The following is a 23,323-nucleotide window of genomic DNA, read 5'->3' on the forward strand; positions in this document are numbered from 1 at the left end:
TGGGTCATTCTAGCACATAGATATGTTTTGTTTTAAACCATTCTATTGTTGCCCTGGCTTTATGTTTAGGGTCATTGTCCTGCTGGAAGGTGAACCTCTGCCCCAGTCTCAAGTCTTTTGCAGTCTCCAAGAGGTTTTCTTCCAAGTTTGCCATGTATTTGGCTCCATCCATCTTCCCATCAACTCTGACCAGCTTCCCTGTCCCTGCTGAAGAGAAGCACCCCCGAGCATGATGCTGCCACCACCATATTTGACAGTGGGGATGGTGTGTTCAGAGTGATGTGCAGTGTTAGTTTTCTGCCACACATAGCGTTTTGCATTTTGGCCAAAAAGTTCCATTTTGGTCTCATCTGACCAGAGCACCTTCTTCCACATGGTTTCTGTGTCCCCCACATGGCTTGTGGCAAACTGCAAACGGGACTTCTTATGCTTTCTGTTAACAATGCCTTTCTTCTTGCCACTCTTCCATAAAGGCCAACTTTGTACAGTGCATGACTAATAGTTGTCCTAAGGACAGAGTCTCCCACCTGAGCTGTAGATCTCTGCAGCTCGTCCAGAGTCACCATGGGCCTCTTGACTGCATTTCTGATCAGCGCTCTCCTTGTTCGGCCTGTGAGTTTAGGTGGATGGCCTTGTCTTGGTAGGTGTACAGTTGTGCCATACTCCTTCCATTTCTGAATGATCTCTTGAACAGTGCTCCGTGGGATGTTCAAGGCTTTGGAAATCTTTTTGTAGCCTATGCCTGCTTTAAATTTCTCAATAACTTGATCCCTGACCTGTCTTGGACCTGTCTTGTGTGTTCTTTGGACTTCATGGTGTTGTTGCTCCCAATATTCTCTTAGACAACCTCTGAGGCCCTCACAGAGCAGCTGTATTTGTACTGACATTAGATTACACACAGGTGCACTCTATTGAGGGGGCTGAATAATTACACACACCCCACTTTGCAGTTATTTATTTGTAAAAAATGTTTGGAATCATGTATGATTTTCATTCCACTTCTCACATGTACACCACTTTGTGTTGGTCTTTCATGTGGAATCCCGATAAAATTGATTCATGTTTGTGGCAGTAACATGACATAATGTGGAAAACTTCAAGGGGGCCGAATACTTTTGCAACCCACTGTATAGTTCAAAATAGGGGCCAGATGGTGCTGTTGCTGAGAAAATCCAGCACAGCATCATCTTCTCCTGAACAAAGAGTTGGCCATGTGCGACATTTTGATTGCTGCCAGCCTTATTCCCCGCCACTATGTCGAGCATCTCTCCCACTGCTTAGATGCATTTTGATTGATTATATGTGGTGGCTGGATAGTGTACTGGTTAAGGGCTCTGCCTTTGACATGGGATACCAAGGTTCCAATCCTGGCTAGGGTCAGTAACTATTCAGTAAGAAGTTCTTGGGCTAGACTTCCGAACACTGCAGGGTGGCCCCTTGAGCGTGCCTTAGCAGCTGAAGCTCTTGAGGGCTTTGAGTCCAACAGAAGAATAGCGCTATACAAATGCTAGGATTATAGGATTATACAAGTTTGGGGCTAGATCAGGTCTAGCACGGCATCCCCATACGTGGATCAAAGTGTCAGACAAAGTCTGACACCTTGATCCCCTCCAGCAGCACGGAGTGCCGCATGATAATGAAATTATGCTAGCTTTCGTGCAAGGGGGCGGAGATACCCCCGCTACTGGGTCACCCCACTGCACTAGTGTGAGGAAGTACAGACCCTCCAGACAACAGCCAACAGTCCTTTTCCCCAATTACCTACGCCCCCCGCCCCCCAGCCAGGGACGGATTTAGGGGGGGGGCAGACGGGTCTCTTGCCCCAGGCGCAGTTTGTTGAATTCTTAAAAAGGCGGCAACATTTGGATGGGGAATGGCAGTTTAGGCGCCAAAACCTGACCTTTAGGCGCCAAAACTGGATGGGGAATGGCAGTTTAGGTGCCGAAACCTGACCTTTAGGCGCCAAAACTGGATGGGGAATGGCAGTTTAGGTGCCAAAACCTGACCTTTAGGCGCCAAAACCTGACCTTGCCCCAGGCGCAACTTGGTCTAGATCCGTCCCTGCCCCCAGCACCCTGTAAATGTAATGCGCTGGGGAATGGGGGGGGGGGGAAGTGGTTGGATAGGGTTAATGTCTCAACTCTCATTAGCACAGTATTGTGCTTTATATACAGTATATTTTGCAAACATATTTTCAGCTGTGTATATTAAATAAAGGCTGTCATTGACAATTTTAAGACAAACAAAAATTCACAAGAAAACATCTCTTAATATATCTTATGTAAACTCTAGCACAGTGTGGTTTTAGAAAAAAAAAAGGAAGCTGTCTCACTTCGGGAACTGTCAGCAGATATACTTCATGTTTTGCATGTATGCTTTTAGGAAACAACAGGCGATCTTTTTACAGCGTTTCAATCAGACATTTTCATTTCCACATTCTCAAATACAATGATTTAGCTTTTTTAATATTTTTTGTATTGCTTATTTTATGTTGGACTTATCGTCACAATGATACCAAAGGAAACTAAGCAAGTAAAGCAGGATCCAGGGTTAAAGGACTTGTCCATTTTTAGCTATCTATGTCCTGTATTCGTAGGTGAGGATGTGATTTTGTACTACAGATTTCTAACCTGTCCCCATATTTTTCTGGGACAGTTTGTTTATATAGCACAACAAGACTACTGGAGGATACTGAACCACGTGGAAAAGAATATCCACAAAGTCAAAGAGAAGGGGGAGATTGTTATGGTCAATGAGCACCGTGAACTGGACCGCACTGGCACCCGGAAAGGACACGTTGTGATACAGGTAGGAGAAAACGTAAAAAAAATGTAGTTTCTTATTGGCATGCTGAAAATGATTTGGTTACTTATCTCTGTATTTTAGATCTGTTCCGGAGGAAGTAAATCTTTACAAATCAGAGCACATAGGTTGTTTGAATTTGTATACTTTTTTTTAGTTAGTAAAAATACTTAATGTTACCCTGTTAGAAAACTGTGTTTAAAGAGGAATAAAACACTTCTTAAAAAAAAAAATCTACCGTATATAGCATTGATATGTAAATAATTTTCCGTCAATAAATAATAATTGCACATTCAGAAGTATGTACCTGTTTGAACCTGCACTTCCTTTGTGACTGATGATGATTAGGAAGAAGTAGATTTACTGCAATAGTAATTTTTATGTGATTGCTATTTTTATGTGATTTTTTAAATTTTTTTGCACTTGTACTTGAAATTTTTCTTCCAATTTCACTGGATTGTACAGATTGCATTCCAGTAATTTGCTGAAAAAAGGAAGGGCAGAAGAAAGGTCACACTGTGGTCTCACTGGTCTTCCTTAAATGGACGCTCATCCAGAATGAATATAAAGAAAATAAAAGTATTTACCATGGTGCCAAGCTTCATGCTAATGTAAATAAAAAAAAAAAACAGATACTCACCTACGGAGAGGGAAGACTCTTGGTCCTACTGAGCCTTCCCATTCTTTCCACAGTCCCCTCGTTCCAGCGATGTCACCCCCGTTTGAATCCCCCGCCATGGGAGGCTAAGGAAGTCTTCAGGAGCCCGAGTGCTCCAAAAGACAGGTGGCTCCATACTGCACAGGCATGAGTAGGGGCGTAACAAGGACCCACCAGGCCCCCCTGCAGAAATACTAAGCGCCCCCCCACCGGGGCCTGCTTGGGGCAGTTTTATACAGAAAGTTGCGTCAGACACTAAAGGGAGAAACGTCCATGCTGGAACGCACAGAAGGTATGTATCTGCCGCTGCCTGCCGCCTGAATACACAAACTATTCAACGCTGGAGGGGAGCGCAGAGGGGAGAGCCCGAGGTGAGGGAGGGGGGCGGACCGTTTCCTCTCCCCGCAGAAGTGCAGCATGGCTTTCCCCTCATGCTGCGTCCCCTCCAGCCCCCGGCCTGCAGCCGTGGGGGCAGGGGCCGCAGGCCTTATTGTTACACCAGTGGGCGTGAGTGCATGAGAGAGCGCGCTAGCGCAGGCATAGTATGGAGCAGCCCATCTCCGGGAGCAAACGGGCTCCTGAAGACTTCCAAAGTTTCCTGAGGGGACACAGAGCAGTATTCGACTATATTGCTACCGGGGAAGCAAGCGCTGGAACGAGGGCAGCATGAGAGGAGTGGGAATGCTTGCAGTGTTCCCCAACCCTGTCCTCAAGGCCTACCAAAGGTGCATGTTTTGTGGAAATCCACAGAGGTAGTTAATCAGCTCTGCTGCAACATTAATTATCTCAACTGTGCATGTTTGTGGTTTCCTGCAAAATGTACTGTTGGTGGGCCTTGAGGACAGGGTTTGGGAACGCTTCTCTATAGGACCAAGAGCCTTCTACCTCCCTAGCCAAGTATTTTCTGTAAAGTACTGTCAAGTATTTTCTTGCTTGTTGGTGGCTTCCAAGACAATTTATTGATAAGGTCTGGAAATGTCAGAAGAAAACTTGCTTATTTATGTATACAGATAGCAGCGCAACTGCTATGGGGCTTAAAATAAGTTGTTTTATCTCTAAACTGTATATCTGTCTGTAACTATGTTCTTACACTCCCTTGGACAATACACACATTTTTTAATAAACATGATGATTACTAAAAAAGTGAATCAACTGAATGTTGGCACAGTAGATAACTGGCAGATTTGATCAAAGTAATCAAACTGGTCTGAAATTTATGTAAGCAGTTTTTTTTATTATAAAGGGCAACAAATTAAGACTACGGAGAAGTTAAGTTAAAAGAGGTGGTTTGCAAATATTAAAAACTAGCATGCTTTATAAGTAGAACTAGTAATAAGCCTTCCCATATAACCACTTAAGCCTATCTGGACGAATATGTTCGTTCAGATAGGCTGTGCTGCTTCTAGTGTGCGGTGCGCACGTTCGGGCTCCCGCCTCCCGCCGTTAGCCACCCGATCAGTGAATGGGAATATAATTCCCATTCACCGATCTAAGTCCCCCGCAGAAAAACCGACGGTCGGTCTCTTAACAGAGACCGTGGTCTTTCTGCAAAAAAAGTTCCCCGTCTTCATTCTATTTCCTGGAAGCGTCATCGTATGCTTCCAGGACTTTTTTGACTGTGGCCATCTTGTGGCCAAATAGTAAACTACACCCACATACATGTTTTAATAAAGAAATACATTAAAGAGTAACTGTCAGGCTGCAGAAGCTAATTTAAACCTCTATTCTCCTGTGTTAAACAGTTTAGAAGGAAGCCAGAAAGGCATTAGTGAAGATAAAAATCTCTCTTACCTTTGATGTGTGCTTATCAGCAAAGCTAATTAGACCCAAGAGGACGCAAGCCGCATACTATACTGCAAAGCATTCTGGGGCCCTCCCCTCGGCTGCTAATGAGACGTTACAGCAGCTTGTAATCAGTCCAGCGCGTAGCACTGATAAATCTCCGGGCAGAGTACACTGCAGGAGTCAGCTATTGTTCCTAGCCACATGGCTCATTAATATTCACTGCACACTGTGTTATTCAGTACGAGCTTTTCTGTGATCAGGAAGCAGGCAGGACATGACGACACATTTGACAGAAAAACATGGAGCCTGCCATGAGCTGTCAGGAGCATCTATCTCTGCATATACTATATACAAATTCTGTGAAATCCAAACGTGGACAGTGAAATGCATATGTAATGTAAGTACAGCCAATCTTTAGCTACTGATATATGTGTTTATTTTCTCTGAGACCTTATACCTAACAGCTCCTCTTTAAATTACATTTAAAAATTAGCTGTTTACTTCCCCACACCATAAATTACCCAAATAAATGTTTTCATTACAAAAAAATACAATAAAAAAAATTACATAAATAGTTACCTAAGGGTCTGAACTTTTTAAATATGCATGTCAAAGGAGTATATTAATATAATTTTTTAAATTATGGGCTTGTAAATAGTGATGGACGCAAATTGAAAAAATGCACCTTTATTTCTAAATAAAATATCGGCGCCATACATTGTGATAGGGACATAATTTAAATGGTGTTATAAGCGGGACAAATAGGCAAATAAAATACATGGGTTTTTATTACGGTAACATGTATTCATTTCAAACTATGATGGCCAACAACTGAGAAATAATGATTTTTTTTCCATTTCTTTCTTAATATTCCTGTTAAAATGGATTTCAAATAAATTAATTCTTAGCAAAATGTATCACCCCAAGAAAGCCTAATTGGTGGCGTAAAAAACAAGATATAGATCAATTCAGTGATGAGTAGTAATAAAGTTATTGGCAAATGAATGGGAGGTGAAAGATGCTCAGATGCAAAAAATGTACAACCCTGTGGGCTTAAGTGGTTAAAAACGGGCGCTAGGGCTCTGCCACAACTTCCTCCCCCCCTGCAATGGCTGTGCTCCCCAACGCATGCACACAGCCTTGCTCCTCGCGTGCATTTGCAGGGCCACACTCCATAGCGTGCCCGCCCCCCTGCACCCGTCTTCCTACTGTCCCAAGTCTGCGAACTGGCACAAACACAGGGACATGAGCGGACGCAGGGACATAGAGGTTTTATTATATTAATCACAGTAATAGATTAATTATAGGACTGAGAAAGTGTCAAATTTTAGGACTAATGTGTCAAAGCAAAGGTGAAAGTCCACCAATCTAATAGCCATCCTTATAAATCGGGGTAAAATGAACACAAAAAACTGTTGGCTTATTAAGCTAAGTACACACGGGCAGATGGATTGGGGATCTCCGACGAACGTTCCCCGAACCATCTGACTGAATCTGATTCCGTCGTAAACAAAGGATCGTGTAAATGATCATTTTACACTATCACAGCAAAACCTGCGAAAGTCATTGAGGATCAGAGCAATCATTCAAAAACCAATAATCTCCGTGGGTGGCATGGGTGGTGATGCATCAATTAGCGAATTTTCATTAAACAATGTTGCGCGATATCTAAAAAAAATGTTAAAAAAATTATTCCAAAAAATTGCGTCATGGATATGGTCCTTCAGGTTTTTAATCTTTTCTGCCTCAGATTGCTCTTGCGACACAGATGAAACAGGGACTCACTGGGATATGTAATGGCAAAAAGTTCAAATTTCTTGTAAGAATTTTAAAATATTTACTAATGGAATACAGCCAACAACCACTTTTCAACTTCTTTCATTTGTTTTAGGGAACCCCTGAAAGATTAACCATGCATTTGATTGAGGAGCATTCTGTTGTAGACCCGACTTACATAGAAGACTTTCTTCTAACATTCAGAACTTTTCTATCAAGCCCAGTGGAAGTTGGGAACCAGCTTCTGGAATGGTTCCAATTGGACAGTCTCCGGGACAAGGTTAGTAGTACAATTATTATATTTATCAGACAGTTGATTAAACTTAAGTACTCACAACTTTGACCTTAAAATTCTACTTTGACTGAAAGAAGTCAGCTACTTGAGGTCCACCTCTTTGAGTCTTAAAATAGTCATTTTTCAGAGGTTCTCAGAAAATTCCCAGTAGGATTATGTCAGCTAAGCCCTGGTGGTCTTTGGTTTTCACCAATGAAAATGCCAAGTTCAAGGCCAAAGATAATAATACATTTTATTGTGGAAAAAAAGATAATAATACATTATATTTTAAAGTGACCCTGTCATTTTCTTCACAAGTTAATGAAAACCTGATGCGAAAATAAATGTATGATATAATGATTTGTATGTGTAGTACTGATAAGAATTAGAACATTAGAAGCAAAGAAAAAAGTCTCATGTTGTTTTCCAGTACAGGAAGAGTTAAAAAAAAATGTATTTCTTATCCATGCGAAAGAGCTTCTCTGAGCTTTCTGACCCACTGGGTTGAATGCAGTCCTGTTTTCTGAAGAGCTTAAACAGCCAAGAGACAGTGAGAGACAGCTTTGGATGAGGTTTTACTGCAGGAAAGTTCATAAGGTCATTATTTCGAGTGTGGTTTCTAAACAGCAAATATGACAGAATGATGCAATGTTATTAAAATAGCTATATATCTGAAAATAAAAAAATATGAGACTCTTTTCTTTGCTACTAATGTTCTATTCATTATCCATACTACATGTAAAATTCAATTTTATTTTTCGCTTCAGATTTGCTTTAACATCTTCTCAGATATACAATATGTTAGGAAATGGTTGCCAATTTTTGGTGACTGTGCTTTTACTTATGGGAATCCCCCCCCCCCCCCTTGGGCCGGGCCGAGGCAAAGGCAAGAGAGGCTCCAGCCTCAGGGTGCAGTGTAGGAGGGGGGCAGAGGCGAGAGAGGCTCCAGCCTCGGCGCAGTGTAGAGGAGGGCGCACAACTCACTCAGCTATCATTCCCCTATTGTGTTTGAAGCAGAGAGAAATAAGAAAAGGGGATACATGGCAGTGGCTGCAAGCCAGATAACTAGAGATAAGGTGTTGGGGGGTTTGGGGGCCCTGGGGCGCCTCTTAGTCTAATAGCAATCAGTGTGTGACGGCTGGGGTGTCGCAGCCTTGGGTGCTGGAGGACCTTGTCCCGGTTCTGCCCCCACACCATGTGTTTAATAATAAATCCTGGTGCCAGTAGTTGCTATCCAGTCCACCCATATGCTGTTGGGTGTATCTGGTAGAGGAACCTCAAAGAATGGGCTAGAGCAGGGGTCCTCAACCTTTTTGAGCCTGGGGCCCACTATACCGACCAAAATTTTTTCTGGGGCTCCCCGGGGTGGGGGTGGGGGGGTTGGAGGGGCGTGGCTAGTGGCGGCGGCAGTTAGCCCAGTAAAGCAAGTACAGTTAGCCCAGTATAGCAAGTACAGTTACCCCAGTATAGCAAGTACAGTTACCCCAGTATAGCAAGTACAGTTAACACAGTATAGCTAGTACAGTTAGCCCAGTATAGCAAGTACAGTTACCACAGTATAGCTAGTACAGTTAGCCCAGTATAGCAAGTACAGTTACCCCAGTATAGCAAGTACAGTTACCCCAGTATAGCAAGTACAGTTAACACAGTATAGCTAGTACAGTTAGCCCAGTATAGCAAGTACAGTTAGCCCAGTATAGCAAGTAAAGTTAGCCCAGTATAGCAAGTACAGGTAGCCCCCAGGCGCTCCTGTCCTCGGTTGCAGCATCTCGTAATACAGCAGCGCTTCCCGCGCGGCTGCTGTAAGGAAGAGAAGGAAGCAGGGCAACGGCTTTCTGTAGCGGCGATCGCCATTACCATGGGAACCTCTGCCCCGCCTCCTTCTCTCATTACAGCAGCCGCACAGAAAGCGCTGCTGTAATAAATGCTGCAAAGAGGAGAGGGGCTAGCCGCTATGGGATTGGGGAATATAAGGGAGGAAGCAGCCGCCCGCTCATAAGCTAACAGGAGCGGCAGCCAGCTTCCTCAGGTCAATAGTACAGTGTGTGTAACAGAGCAGGAGCATGCACCCGACAACCTCTGCAACCTGTTTATATTTATTTCTGTGTTTAATTATGTCTTTTATTGTAGGTAACAAGAATAGTACTTCTTTGGGTCAACAACCATTTTAATGACTTTGAAGGGAACCCAGCAATGACTAGATTTTTGGAAGAATTTGAAAAGAATCTTGAAAGTGCAGTAAGTATTACATAACTCTGAAATGGCAACAACTGGACATAAAATTTTGATTATTCCTGGATGTAATGCATATTATTTGCTCTTTGAAATAAGAACTGATCTGAAGGTCTTAGTATCCTAAAAAAAAAAAAGCTTTAAATAGACCTATAGTGAGAGGAATATGGAGGCTGCCATATTTATTTCCTTTTAAACAATACCAGTTGCCTGGCAGCCCTGCTGGTCTGTTTGGCTGCAGTAGTGTCTGAATCACACCAAAAATCAGCATGCAGCTAATCTTGTCAGATCTGGATATAATGTCAGAAACATCTAATCTGATGCATGCTTGTTCAGGGGCTATGGATAATAGTATTAGGGGCAGAGGATCAGCAGAACAGCCAGGCAACTGGTATTGCTTAAAAGGAAATAAATATGACAGCCTCCATATCCCTTTCGCTTCAGTTGTCCTTTAAAGGACAACTATAGTGAACAGTGTAATTTGTAAAAAATGCATACATATAAATGTACATTTCTCCCTGAGTAAAATGCACTATAAATTACTTTTTTTCCCCTATGTCTCTTCCACTTACACTATAGTAGATAGTGAAAATCTTACAGATCTGTCAGGTTTTGGACAAGTCCATCTGTTCATATGGGATTAACAGAGGTGCCGGGCTCTTCTACTGGCCACATATGCTATTGCTCCGTTGTTATTGCCTGATGAAGCGGGATCAAACCTGCGAAACGCGTTGCATATGTGGAGTTAATAAATAAAATATATTGACTGTCTTTACTACAGTCGTGTGTCTGCTTGGAGGAGGTGGGTCCACCACTACCGCCTCTATTTACCAAGAATTTGGTTTTTAACCCATTCGCGTTCTGTCATTTTCACGTGAGAAATGTTCACCTCCCATTCATTAGCCTATAACTTTATCACTATTTATCACAATGCACTGATCTATATCTTGTTTTTTCCGCCACCAATTAGGCTTTCTTTGGGGGGTACATTTTGCTAAGAGCCACTTTACTGTAAATGCATTTTAACAGGAACAATAAGAAAAAAATGGAAAAATTCATTATTTCTCAGTTTTCAGCCATTATAGTTTTAAAATAATACATGCCTCCATAATTAAAACTCACGTATTGTATTTGCCCATATATCCCGGTTGTTACACTGTTAAAATTATGTCCCTATCACAATGTATGGCGACAATATTTTATTTGGAAATAAAGGTGCATTTTTTCCATTTTGCATCTATCACTATTTACAAGTTTAAAATAAAAAAAATATAGAAATATTTCATCTTTACATTGGTATTTAAAAAGTTTAGACCCTTAGGTAAATATATACTATAAATAAATAGTTTTTTTTTTTTTTTATTGTAATGGTTTTTTTTTTATAGTAAACATTTTATTTGGGTAGTTTTGGGAGGGTGGGAGGTAAACAATAGATTTATAATGTAAATGTGTGTTAATTTTTTTTTATTTTTTTTTCAGGTGTAGTATTACTTTTTGGCCACAAGATGGCGGCCATGAGTTTGTTTACATGACGTCACTCTAAGCGTAGCACGTGCTTAGAGTGACGCATCGGGAAGGAGACAGCCAGAAAAAGCACAGCTTCCGAGAGAAGCTGTCGCTTTTTCAGCGGGGAAGAGGAATCAGTGATCGGGCACCATAGCCCGATACATTGATTCTTTGGCTACCGAATCCGTAGGCCGGGAGTGCGCGTGCACGCGTACGATCGGCCGCGGGAGCGCGCGGTAGCGCGCATGGTTCCTGGACGTAGAAACTACGTCCAGGAACCAAAATAGGTTAGGCTCATTTAGTTTTCTTTTGTCCTCTTGGCGCCTCTGTTCTCCTGCATAATATTGGATTCTCAGTTATTTCTTTATTTGAAAAAACGCTTACGGATCTGCAGTTTGCTCTGTCCAATTGCCAAAATAATGTGCAAACAAGTAGGGAAGCCGGATGACATAGTTCTATAGATCTTTTCTAGGGAGTGCTTTTGTACAAAATAAAGGTAATACTGAGAATCTCCCATAAGGAGATGCCTATTTGCAATTCCGCGGAAATTCCCTCTTCCGCCAATGCCAATTTTTTCATTTTTCCGATTTCTGATTTTCGAGCAGTACAAATTGGAAAAACGGAAATCGGAAAAACGGAAAATCAGTTTTGTGATTTGTCTAAGATTACCGCAGTGATCCAATTTTTGCTAAAAAATTCTGCATTCTCTGATTGGTCAAATGCTTCTGAGTTCTAAAATTACCGAGTTGCGGTAAATGTGATTTGTGCGGAATTCCGATTTTTTAATTCCAATCGGAAATGCAGCTGCCAGAAGCCAATTGGAGGGGCAGGGGGAGGAGCCAGAGCTGTAAGAGGAGAGCGGAGCTACCAGGTATCGATTCATTTCGGGCATCGGCCGCATTGAGACTGCCACTTCTAGTTTTGACCGGCTAGAACCCGAAGTGGCCAGACTTCTGGTTCTGGCTGTAACATTTACACATTATTGATCAATGCAATGTTAATAGTTCAGCTTATTTATTCAGCAATAATGTTTTCATGACTTCCTATGTATGAATGAATGCATGGTAATTGCATTGTTCATGCTGCTTTCAGGGCATGAAAGGACACCTCAGGCTATTAAACATCGCTTGTGCCGCAAAGGCTAAATGGAGACAAGTGACTATCCTGAAAACCTCGTGCGACTCTCCCCTACACTTTGCTTTCATTGGCGGAAGCGATAAAGGCTTCGGCATTTTTGTGGAAGCGCTTGAGACTAAAGCCATCGTGGCAGGACTGAAACGAGGAGACCAGGTACGTTATACTGCTTTTTGTGTTATACAACCAATAATTTCCCTAAGTCTGCAAAAAAATAATATTGTAACATACCGTATTTGCCACCGTGTAAGATGCACTTTTTCTCCCCCAAAAATGGGGAGAAAAAGTTTATTTGTCTTATACAGCGAATGCAGAGAATCCCCGATTTACGAGCGCCCGCCGATATTAACCACGTCGGGGACTCCCTGCATTGTCCCACCTTCTGTCCCCAGTGTGTCTCTGGATCGCCCTGTGAGTCCACTCCCCCTCCATATGTGTCCGCTCCCCCTCCGTGTGTATCCGCTCCCCCTGTATAAGCAGAAGTGTAGCAGCAGTGTGTCTTACCTAATCCATAGCTCCCGTGGGGATCGCTGACCTCTCTTCTCCTGCATGGCTCCCTCTAGTTACAGCTTCTGCTGATGACGCATTCAGCAGAAGCCAGCACTAGAGGAGCAGAGCAGGAGAGAAGAGGTCTGCGGATTGTGAAGGAGCCATGAATTAGGTAAGACACGTTGCCGCTACACTTATAACTAACTATACTGGGGAAGCAGGAGACACCGTGGGGAGGGGGGCGGAGACACCCAGGGGAGCGGACACAGACGGGGGGGGGGACACGGGAGGAGCCGGCAGAGAGAGGAGAGAAGGGGGGACAGAAGGGGACATTGCATTTTTTATAATCTAGCTTTACTGTCCAATCATGCATTAATATAGTGAGACTAGAACAGACAGGAAATAGTTGATATAATTATATCATCATGAATTACTGGCAGGTGTCCAGACATGTGGCCAAAGATAACCTCATGGTGTCTGATTTTTTTTTCAGCTTTTTAATTGAAATTAAAACAAGTGGCAGAAAATGCCCCTATTTTGTACGGCTGGTATTAGAATTCCAAATTGCAAAACAATTGTCTTACTAAATTATCTCATAAGGTCATCACGCTGACCTAGTGATAGATAAAACAGCTGATGTGTCTGGGGGGGAAAATACCCACAGAATGCAAACATGGGGGACACAGTAGGACACATGGGGACACATGGGGGACACAGGAGGACACATGAGGGACACAAGAGGACACATGAAGGACACAGGAGGACACATGGGGACACAGGAGGACACATGGGGGACACAGAAGCACACCAAATGGGGGAACATGTACAAGACGCTCCTGGAACATGGACACGCCTGGTTTAGTATATATTTTGTCCCCTGGTTTTTGCCTTCTATACCTAGGTCTTATAGTTTGGAGCGTTTTATACGGCAGAAAATATGGGTAAATATAAAATATATGTATAAAATATTTTGGTGTGGATTCACAACAGAGGTGAGCTTAGGATGGGGGAGTGAACTGGAAACTGAACCTGACTGCTGGCCACGGCAAGAGGGGTTAACTCACCTACATTGTTGACTCTGCACACCTGCCTCCATCCTTCCGAGAAAGGCTCCTACCCAGAGTGAAGTCCTTACGCTTTGAGGGAGGAAGATGCCGGAGAATGTAGCACAGCAGGAAGTGTGGCAACCAGAGGTGGCGATTTAGGTAAGTTAACCCCTCTTGCTGTAGCAGTCAGGTTCAGTCTTGCATTCGCAACTAAAGCTGATAAGACTCATTTACATTAAACCGGTAAATGTAAAATTAGAGATTACTGGAAATGTCCTTGCAAATTTTGCAAATTTTTGTTAAAGCTACTGCCACCTAGTTTTTCCCGTGCTCATTTGGCAAAAAAGCGGCCACATAGTGAATCGCTGGGCCTTTCTTGCAGGAAAGTTTGGTTAGCAAGAAAGTCCCAAATTGCCACCAGATCAAACTTACAAATGTCACTCACTTATCACCACCCATAATATGTTAACGCAGGTCATATATTTATGGCTATGGAGAAAACCCTGTTGACATAATGGCCCATTTGCAATTAACTTTTTCACCTGAGTTTACTCCTAGGAGATAATTTTTATCGTCTCATGAAAATAACTTTTCAGCACTTGGCAACTGAAAAAGTATCAAAAAGTAGGTGAAAAAGTTCTATCAAAATGATTTTGAGTATTTTCTTGGTTGCTGGTGGCTTGACATGTATTGTATTTGACAAGGGCCTATATGCAATTAACTTTTTCTCCAGAGTTTTCTCCAGGTGATATTTTCACAACTTGTTAATAATAATAATTTTTTTTTTAACTACGAGCAAGCAAGAAAATACTCAAAATAGTTTTGATAGAACTTTTTCACCTACTTTTGTGTACTTTTCAATTGTAAAATGATGTAAAGTTATTTTAAAGAGAATATGAAAATGATCTCCTAGGAGGAAACTCAGAAGAAAAAGTTAATTGCATATCGTCCATGGCCCATATGCAATTCATGTTTATTTTTCTGAGTTTACTCCCAGGAGATAATTTTTCATCTTTTCTTTAAAATAACTTTTGTACCACCAACAAGAAAACAACTACTCAAAATAATTTGGACATAACTTTTTCACTTACTTTTTGGTTCTTTTTCCATTGCAAAGTGGTTAAAACTTAATTTAAATTGAAGATGAAAAATTATCTCCTATGATGTGAACATTTTACCTAGGAGAAAAAGTTAATTGCGTATGGGCCAATGTGCTCTTGTTATGCCAACAAAATTATTAGTTTTCTAATTCTTTTTTCTTCACTGAAGATTATTGAAGTCAATGGACTGAATTTTGAAAATATCACGTACGCAAAAGCAATGGAGATTCTGAAGAATAATACTCATCTTACACTTACAGTAAAAACAAATATTTTTGGTAAGTAGTAATTTCAAAATGCATGTTGAATGCTGTTAAATGGTCACCATGTCCAAGCAGAAAGATTAAGTTTAGGAACTGTGCTGTGCAACCTAAATTGTCAGTATGAAGTGGCTGGTTTGGGCCCTACATAACAAAATTATTGACAGGTCTCTGTTGCTACAGTTCAGTGGACAAAGCCAAAGTGACATTGAAAGGTGAGTGAGTCGGGTGTAGAGTAGGGGGAGGTTAGTTTTTGATGCTAAGGATATAATTTTAAACTTAAACATCAGTAAGGGGAGGAACAAGGTTAGGGTTAGGCATTAGGAAAGGGTTTACATTGACAAGAAGATTAGGTTTGGCATAAGGCATAAGAAAGAGGGGTATGTTGGGGGGAAAGTTAGAATTAGGCATCAGGGCTTAGGGCTATGCATCCAGAAGGAGTTAAAGGACACCTGAAGTGGGAGGAATATGGAGGCTAATGTTTTAAACTTGTTTTATGACCTCGTCTTTCTTTTCTTTTCATAATCATGTGCCCGCAGTGTTTAAGGAGCTACACAACAGGATGGAGCAGGACAAAAAGAATGACGTGCCTTGTTTTCCTAAAAATACTGAGAAGAAAAATAACAGATATTCTATCCCCACTCTACCTGGAGAAGTGGAACACATCTTTCCGCAAGAAAAGGGCAATAAGAAATCCAAAGCCAGCACAGTAACGGGGGGAAGAAATAAAATAAGGAAGATTTTGGACAAAACACGTTTCAGTATCTTGCCAACGAAGCCGTTCAGGTTGGTAAAAATACATTCAATCAATAAATATGCTGTTTGACACATACCCCCTCTACTTATTTTAATACAACTCCACCCTTTAGCAGCCAATTTATTTAAAGGCTATCTATCTTAATTCATGCTTTGTCACTCCTTTGGCCCTATGATATTGCTTAACTTTCCAGCATTAAGCGCTGTTAAGTTCTAAAATCAGGCGATGTAGTCTGATTTTAGAACTAGTTTTCGCCAGGTAGGGCAGGGAAAAACTCAATTGGACCATGTTAACTCCAAGAAAGTCATTTCCCCCCTATGTAACTGTCAGTTTCATACTGCCTTCCTGTTTAGTGAAGTCACAGTTTAGTGGACCAATGGGATCCCAGTAGGATGTTTGAAAATGCTTTTTTGCTGGGGGTCCCATGTAGAAAGAGCAGCTGTTGTGGCATGTGCGGCAGTGCTTGCTTCTGTGGGAGCCTGGCATAGGTGCCCCAAAGTCAGAGGAATGTTGAAGTGCCTGGCACTGTACTTTGGGGTACAAAAGATTTTGGCACCCAGCCCGGCACTGTAGAGGTAAATGTAGGGGAAGTGTGGGGATACCCAGCACTGTAGCGGCAGCCAGCAGGGGTACAGGAGTTTACAAGGGAGTCAGATTAGAGGCGCCGACACTCTATCCCCTTTGCTATCAAGGCATTTTGTATTGACCCGAGGAAGCGGGCCATGACCCGTGAAACGCGTTGTCAGATTGCTTTTTCAATTAAGACATTTTTCCAGTTGAGCTGGTTTCTATACCTTCCGGAGAGGTAAGCTGTTGCCTCTCTTTTATTATTTTTTAATTTATATTTAAAATACTAAAACAGAACACACATTGGGTGCCTCCATCCTACCCATTACCAGTCAGACCTCCTTTGGAGGTAATAGCTTTGCCGTTTTCTGGAAAGTCTATCGTACTACAGGAGAGTGACCATCCAGTATCCAGTAGCACCTGGAGTACTGAGCAGGACTACAGGAGAGCGACCATCCAGTATCCAGCAGCACCTGGAGTACCGAGCAGGGATGGCTAATTCCCTGCAGGCCTATATGGTGGTTGCAAGAACTGCAACCCACCTATGTGAGTATATACCCATATAAGTTTATCCTCCCGTTACCTGATGATACTGCACCATTGGGCTCCCGGTCTCTCTCTCAGAGCTGGGACAAGGTCCTCCAGCACCCAAGGCTGAGACACCAAAGTGTCCCCCATCCCTCCCACCCCAGCCGTCACTGATTGATATTAGACTAAGAGGCACCCCAGGGCCCCCAATATCTTAATCTCTATTTATCTGGCTTGCAGTCACTGCCATGTATACCCTTCTCTTATTTCTCTCTGCTTCAAACACAATAGGGGAATGATAGCTGAGTGAGTTGTGCGCCCCCTCCTACAGTGCGCCCTAAAACTGGAGCCTCTACCGCCTCGGCTCGGCCCTACTCTCCCTACATCTCCCCTAGGTATTCTTGGCCCCTACAAGAATCACAGAAGAAACCCCACCCTATACAAGGGCACTTCCGAGTCCCCAAGAATGTCCATTTCCAGTCCTCAAGAACTGAGATCCTCACACATTTTTGGCACAGCTCAAATTAATTGATGGGACTGAATCAGGAAAGGTGTGGTCCATCAAGTAGAACACAATTCTCTGTCCATCCTAAACACTGGCATGTCTATGTTATAGGCATACAGAGGCGCCAAAAGAATAAAAGTATCTAAATGGTTTAAAAATAGAGGAGGCAGTGGTGGACTTACCTCCTCCAAGCAAACACAAGATAATATTGATGTAATATCATAAAGCAGTTTATTTATACACTCCACAAGATCATACAACGCATTTCGCAGGATTGACCCTACTTCTTCAAGCAATTAGGACGGAGCATATACAAAAAGGTCTGTAAATCAGTCAAGTGCCTCAGTGCATGGCTATGGCCCTTGAGGACTGGAGTTGGACATCAAGACAAGACACAGAACATTTATATTTCACTTTTCTTCTGGAGTACTCACCAGAGCTGCAGCCACTAAGGCGCGCTCTACAGGCAGTAGCAGCGTTAGGGAGTCTTGCCCAAGGTCTCCTCACTAAATAGGTGCAGGCTTACTGAACAGGCAGATCCAGAATTTTAACCCAGGTCTCCTGTGTCAGAGGTGGAGCTCTTAACCAGCACACTATTCAGCCGTTGCCCTCCATAGGGAGGCTCATAACACAACACGACAATGAAACGTTGGTAACCAATGCTAAAAGCTTCTCTGCTCGTTTGCAGAAAACACAGTTTGGGGAATGAGGTGCCCTGGTGTATAAAACTTATTAAAAGCAAATTAAAATAGAAAAAAAATGAGGTGGCTTACCTCAATGACGAGATCTTCGTGTAAACAAAGGGTTTTGATTTAGCACAGGCAATGCGTTTCGCGGGTCTAAGCCCGCTTCCTCAGGCTATTAACAGTGCCAAAAACAGCAATTGACGATCCTCAATACATATGTTCTTTTTCTAGAAACGACATGCATGTCATATAAATGCATAAATAGTTGATATTAAAAAACAAAATAGTTTCTGTAATACATCTTTGAACATGTGCAGCATATTGGATACAAAAGCATGCATGTGTGTCCTTACTAGGCCATATCCATGTAACTGTGCACAAAGCCATTGTGCATAGCGATCAGTACAATTTTGTGTTTCTAATTGCACTGATCGTTATGCACAATGCACAAGTACCCCCAACATACCCTGTTGGAGGGGTTGAGACAGGCCACACGTGGTCCTAACCACAGTGGAAATCTGCCACTTTTACTAAGGAGAGCGCCTGCATCCAGGTCCAGCTGGGCCACGCTGAGTGGAGTTGGGTTCATTGTCTCCACCTGCTTCCTGTGCTAGGTTGCCCCTCTGCAACCGGCCTTTGTGAGTAGTACATTGACTTTACCTTATGGTACCCTCTGCATTTTAACATACTGCACTATTGGGCTCCCGTTCTTTTGTTTCCTGTGTTTTTTTTTTTGTCCAGGGTATCAGGACACCCCCACCACTCCACGTTTGCAGGAAAGATTCTAGCATCGCCAGAACGAGATGCCACCAGAAGTCCATGGGAATTGGTCACTCATGTTCTTAAATAAACATTCCATAGAAAGGACACAGCTCTATGTCAATGTTTAAACTATGAGGGAAAAAGAGTGTCTAATGGAAAAATACACTTCCACATTTCTTTTAAGTAAACTTTTACCAGTTTATCCTAAAACAATTCAGTACATTCTCTCTGAATGTACATTTCCGTGACAAGTTTTGGGGAAGTGAAAATGTCCATGGCCTCTCATGACTGCATGGATCAGGTTGTGCTGATTCAGTGTTGAGATGCTGTTGGGTGTTTAGAGAACATTATGAAACAGCAGATTTTTTTTTCCACAGATTGAGATAAAGATAAAGTATGCTCTTTTACCATTAGTGGTCACCTTGGTAGTTTGCACAACATCCTTGTATTAAAAAATAATTTGTGTAGCCTTTATATATACATTTAGATTTTTTTTAACAAGAGTGGAAATATATACATTTTAATTTTTTTTTTTACAAGAGTGGGAATGCCCAATGCCCATTAAGTGAATTGCTGTTGCTAGTTTAAACCTAGTAGAAGTCAAACATCAAACCAACAAATATTGATTTGGGTTATACCTTTAACCCTTTAGCAGCCAATTTATTTAGAGAATGCACAACGGGGGAGAAGAGGCACCCAGGGGCAATAAACTTTGTTAAAAGCCCAATAAAAGCAAAAACTTCCTCAGGCCAAACACAGTGCCAATATAAAAAAAAGCCAACAGGTTTGGAGCACCTCTGGCACTGTGATTGGCCTGAGGAGGTGGGCTCGCAACCACGAAACGCATTGCCTGTGCAAATAAAATGTACTTTTAAGCCTCGCTAGTGTAATTGGAGACGTAAGCCACCTCCTCCGTGTTTTGCTTTTATTGTGCTTTTAATGAAGTTTTATTGCTCCTAGACTCCCCTGTTGTGCAATCACACCTCCCCATGCCCCTAGGGGGGTTGTGTGGTGGCCTACAGGGCCTTTTACAATTTGCAGAGCCTCTGTACTCTTTTTTTCAAGAGTGCAACCACATTCAGTTCAGTCAAAACTGGATTGCCCGAGTGGAGACGGGTTTGTATTCTCCGTCTGCTCCTTGTGGTTAGTTGTCCCCCTCACTGCAACCCACGTTTGTGAGTATATTTTCATTTTAACATCCCAGGATTAGTAACACAATGTGCTATTGGGCTCCCGTTGACTTTGTTGTGTTTTTTTTTCCCTAGGAGTACCTTCACCCCCCTACTGCCCTCCTCCCTGATTTATTTAGAGGCTTGCAAGTGCTCCGGGCCAATTTATTTCTTATTTGTTACATTTTTCTGCTTCTAACTAGTTCTGCTGTCATGTGTATTTGTGTATTTATGGCCACTTGCCACTAGGGGGCAGTGTGAGGCAATAACAGAGGACTTCTGCTTTCAGTTTCTTTATTTTCTGCTAGAGAGATCAAAGCATTCCAATAATTTACCTGTACTACCTGTACATGGTTAATTGCAAGCTTCAGGTATTATACAGAACTGGATCAGACCCGTACAACAGTGAATGTAACATTTGTATTGCAGTGACAGCAGTGTTACGCGGTCTCAAGATGACAGTGTTGTCGGCACCAGACCTTGCAGACACAGCGTTGCCATCATGCCAATCCCAGGTACTCTTTCTTCAAGCAGTCCTGACTTGCTACAGCCCACAACTAGCATGCTGGATTTTTCCAATCCTTCAGGTGAGCATTTCAGGTGATATTTTACCAAAATTCTTCTTTCTACCATTGTGTGACACAGCATCGCTCCCCCTGTTCCTAAACTCCTCTCCTATTGCGTGTCTTTCACATCAAATGTTTTCCTTTTCTTCTCAAAGTGCTTTTTTAAATTTTCACATTGGACCAGTGGTGTAGAAATCGCCATAGCATCCATAGCGGCTGCTATGGGGCCCTGTCAGAATCTCATATTAATGCAGAGAAATGATCATCCCCTTAGCCCATACTGTGTCCAAATATTTGAAATGGTTTGCAGATTAATTGAGTGAATTTCAAGATCCGTGAGTACGAGCAGAAACAGAATTAGATTGTATTTCTCAGTGTTATTTTTGGAAGCGAGCTGTTTATTCCTACAAGGTTAAAAGTGAGATGGTATTGAAGAAATGTTCACATGTTATGTAGTATTGTTGTGTTAGTAAGTTTAACCATCTAAGGTCAAGATATACACTGCTAAAACTAAAAGCCTGCTTTATTCGCAAAATGTTAATCACATAGTGTTCACACATATTTAATAAGCTGATCAATAATATACACTCAATTTCAGATTGTTTTAAAACAGTCACAAGGAGGCCCGTTGATGTGCCTGTTTGTGGTTTTTTTTGCATGTGTGTGCTGTATTCATGAGCCCATGGGCCCAGCTATGATTGCCAGTACCTCCTCACCATTCTCTCGGACATTGCAGAGAGGCAGGCAGGTGAAATGGGACTATTTTTCTCTGCGCATTGATATGGCCCAACACTTTGTTTGTAGTTCCGGCAAGGTCCGGAGCAGAGAGGAGGAGAGCAGTGCCGGTTTTGTTTGTTTGTTGGATGTTTCAAGTGACTTTTATCTAACTTGTGCACAAGACTTAGTAATGCTTTTTAAAGGGATACTGTAGGGGGGTCGGGGGAAAATGAGTTGAAGTTACCCGGGGCTTCTAATGGTCCCCCGCAGGCATCCTGTGCCCGTGCAGCCACTCACCGATGCTCTGGCCCCTGCCTCCTGTTCACTTCTGGAATTTCAGACTTTAACCAGCCGGGCGGTATGGACGAGCTCAGCTCGACCATCACCGCCGGAGGATGCCGCTCAGGCCCTGCTGGGCCGATTTTAGTGAAATAAAGAGCAGCACACGCAGCCGGCACTTTGCCAGCCGCGTGTGCTGCCTGATCGCCGCCACTCTGCGGCGATCCGCCGCGAGCAGCGGCGAAAGAGGGTCCCCCCAGCCGCCTGAGCCCAGCGTAGCCGGAACAAAAAGTTCCGGCCAGCGCTAAGGGCTGGATCGGAGGCGGCTGACGTCAGGACGTCGGCTGACGTCCATGACGTCACTCCGCTCGTCGCTATGGCGACGATGTAAGCAAAACAAGGAAGGCCGTTCATTGCGGCCTTCCTTGTTTATTCTGGGCGCCGGAGGCAATCGGAAGAACTCCTCCGGAGCGCCCTCTAGTGGGCTTTCATGCAGCCAACTTTCAGTTGGCTGCATGAAATAGTTTTTTTTTTATTTAAAAAAAACCCTCCCGCAGCTGCCCTGGCGATCTTAATAGAACGCCAGGGTGGTTAAAGTCTGAAAACCACTGTGCCTGCGTTGCCGTGTCCTCGCTTCTCCTGATGTCACCAGGAGTGCACGGCGTAGGCACAGACCATACTGGGCCTGTGCAGTACGCTACTGGTGCCATCAGTGGGAGTGAGGGCACAGCAACGCAGGCGCAGTGGTTTTCAGACTTTAAAGTCTGAAATTCCAAAAGTGAACCAGAGGCGGGGCCAGAGCATTGGTGAGTGGCTGCACGGGCACAGGATGTCTGCGGGGGACCATTAGAAGCCCCGGGTAACTTCAACTCATTTTCCCCCGACCCCACTACAGTATCCCTTTAAGGGGAAGGAACACATGTGGCTGCCCTAATACAGGTCAGGAGAGGCGGGGGCTTGTGGCTGCCCTAACACGGGGGTGTGACTGAATCAGTGGTGTAGATAAGGAGCTGTGGGCCCCGATTCAAGTTTTACATTGGGGGCCCCCAAGCAATCTATACATGACAATTGATATGGCATTCCAAAACCTGCCAATGGCAACTACAGTGTCAGAGGAGCAAGAAGGGGATGGGGAACAGCTTGTTAATGATTACCACAATTCAAAGTATCTATAGAAGTAAATATTATAAGCACAGGACCGATAGAGAGCTAATACTGTAGTTGAGGGAGCGACCTTTGGGGCCCCTCTGGCCCAAGGGCCCCGATGCGGTCGCTACGTCTGCAACCCCTATTGCTACGCCCCTGACTCTGATGATACATTGGGGGCGGAGGGCCCATACCAGAACTTTGCTATGGAGCCTAGTGATTTCTAGCTATGCAAAAGGAAATGATGTGCAGTCTTTCACTAGTCCAGTGATCTGCAAACTTGGCTCTCCAGCTGTTAAGGAACTACAAGTCCCACAGTGCATTGCAGGAGTCTGACAGCCACAGTCATGATTCATAAAGGCAAATGCATTGTGGGACTTGTAGTTCCTTAAAGAGTGTCTGAAGCCAAGAAAAATAGTGCTTTTTGTTTACCTCTTCTCTACTGCAATATCAGCTAAGATGATTCACCACATTCGAGCGGCATAAAAAGGTCTGCGGCAAAAATCCCCCGTTACTTTCTGGAGGAGGCAGATCTTTTCGCTGTAGCTCTGCCTCCAGTTTAGTTAATCAGCGCTGATC

General features: G+C 43.1%; 1 protein-coding gene across 4 annotated transcripts in view; it reads left to right on the forward strand.

The window, feature by feature from the left end:
- Window positions 1-23,323, forward strand: part of LOC137564345 (rap guanine nucleotide exchange factor 6-like) — a 134,391-nt gene that overhangs the window by 47,684 nt on the left and 63,384 nt on the right. For all 4 annotated transcript variants that reach the window (XM_068278114.1, XM_068278116.1, XM_068278117.1 and 1 more), the window contains exons 6-12: window positions 2,656-2,808; window positions 7,137-7,301; window positions 9,426-9,533; window positions 12,126-12,323; window positions 14,972-15,080; window positions 15,602-15,848; window positions 20,466-20,623. In XM_068278114.1, coding sequence (XP_068134215.1) covers window positions 2,656-2,808; window positions 7,137-7,301; window positions 9,426-9,533; window positions 12,126-12,323; window positions 14,972-15,080; window positions 15,602-15,848; window positions 20,466-20,623 — 1,138 coding nt within the window. The remainder of the gene's footprint in view (window positions 1-2,655; window positions 2,809-7,136; window positions 7,302-9,425; window positions 9,534-12,125; window positions 12,324-14,971; window positions 15,081-15,601; window positions 15,849-20,465; window positions 20,624-23,323) is intronic.

This window comes from Hyperolius riggenbachi, chromosome 3 (genome assembly GCF_040937935.1).
Source record: "Hyperolius riggenbachi isolate aHypRig1 chromosome 3, aHypRig1.pri, whole genome shotgun sequence".
Taxonomy (NCBI): domain Eukaryota; kingdom Metazoa; phylum Chordata; class Amphibia; order Anura; family Hyperoliidae; genus Hyperolius; species Hyperolius riggenbachi.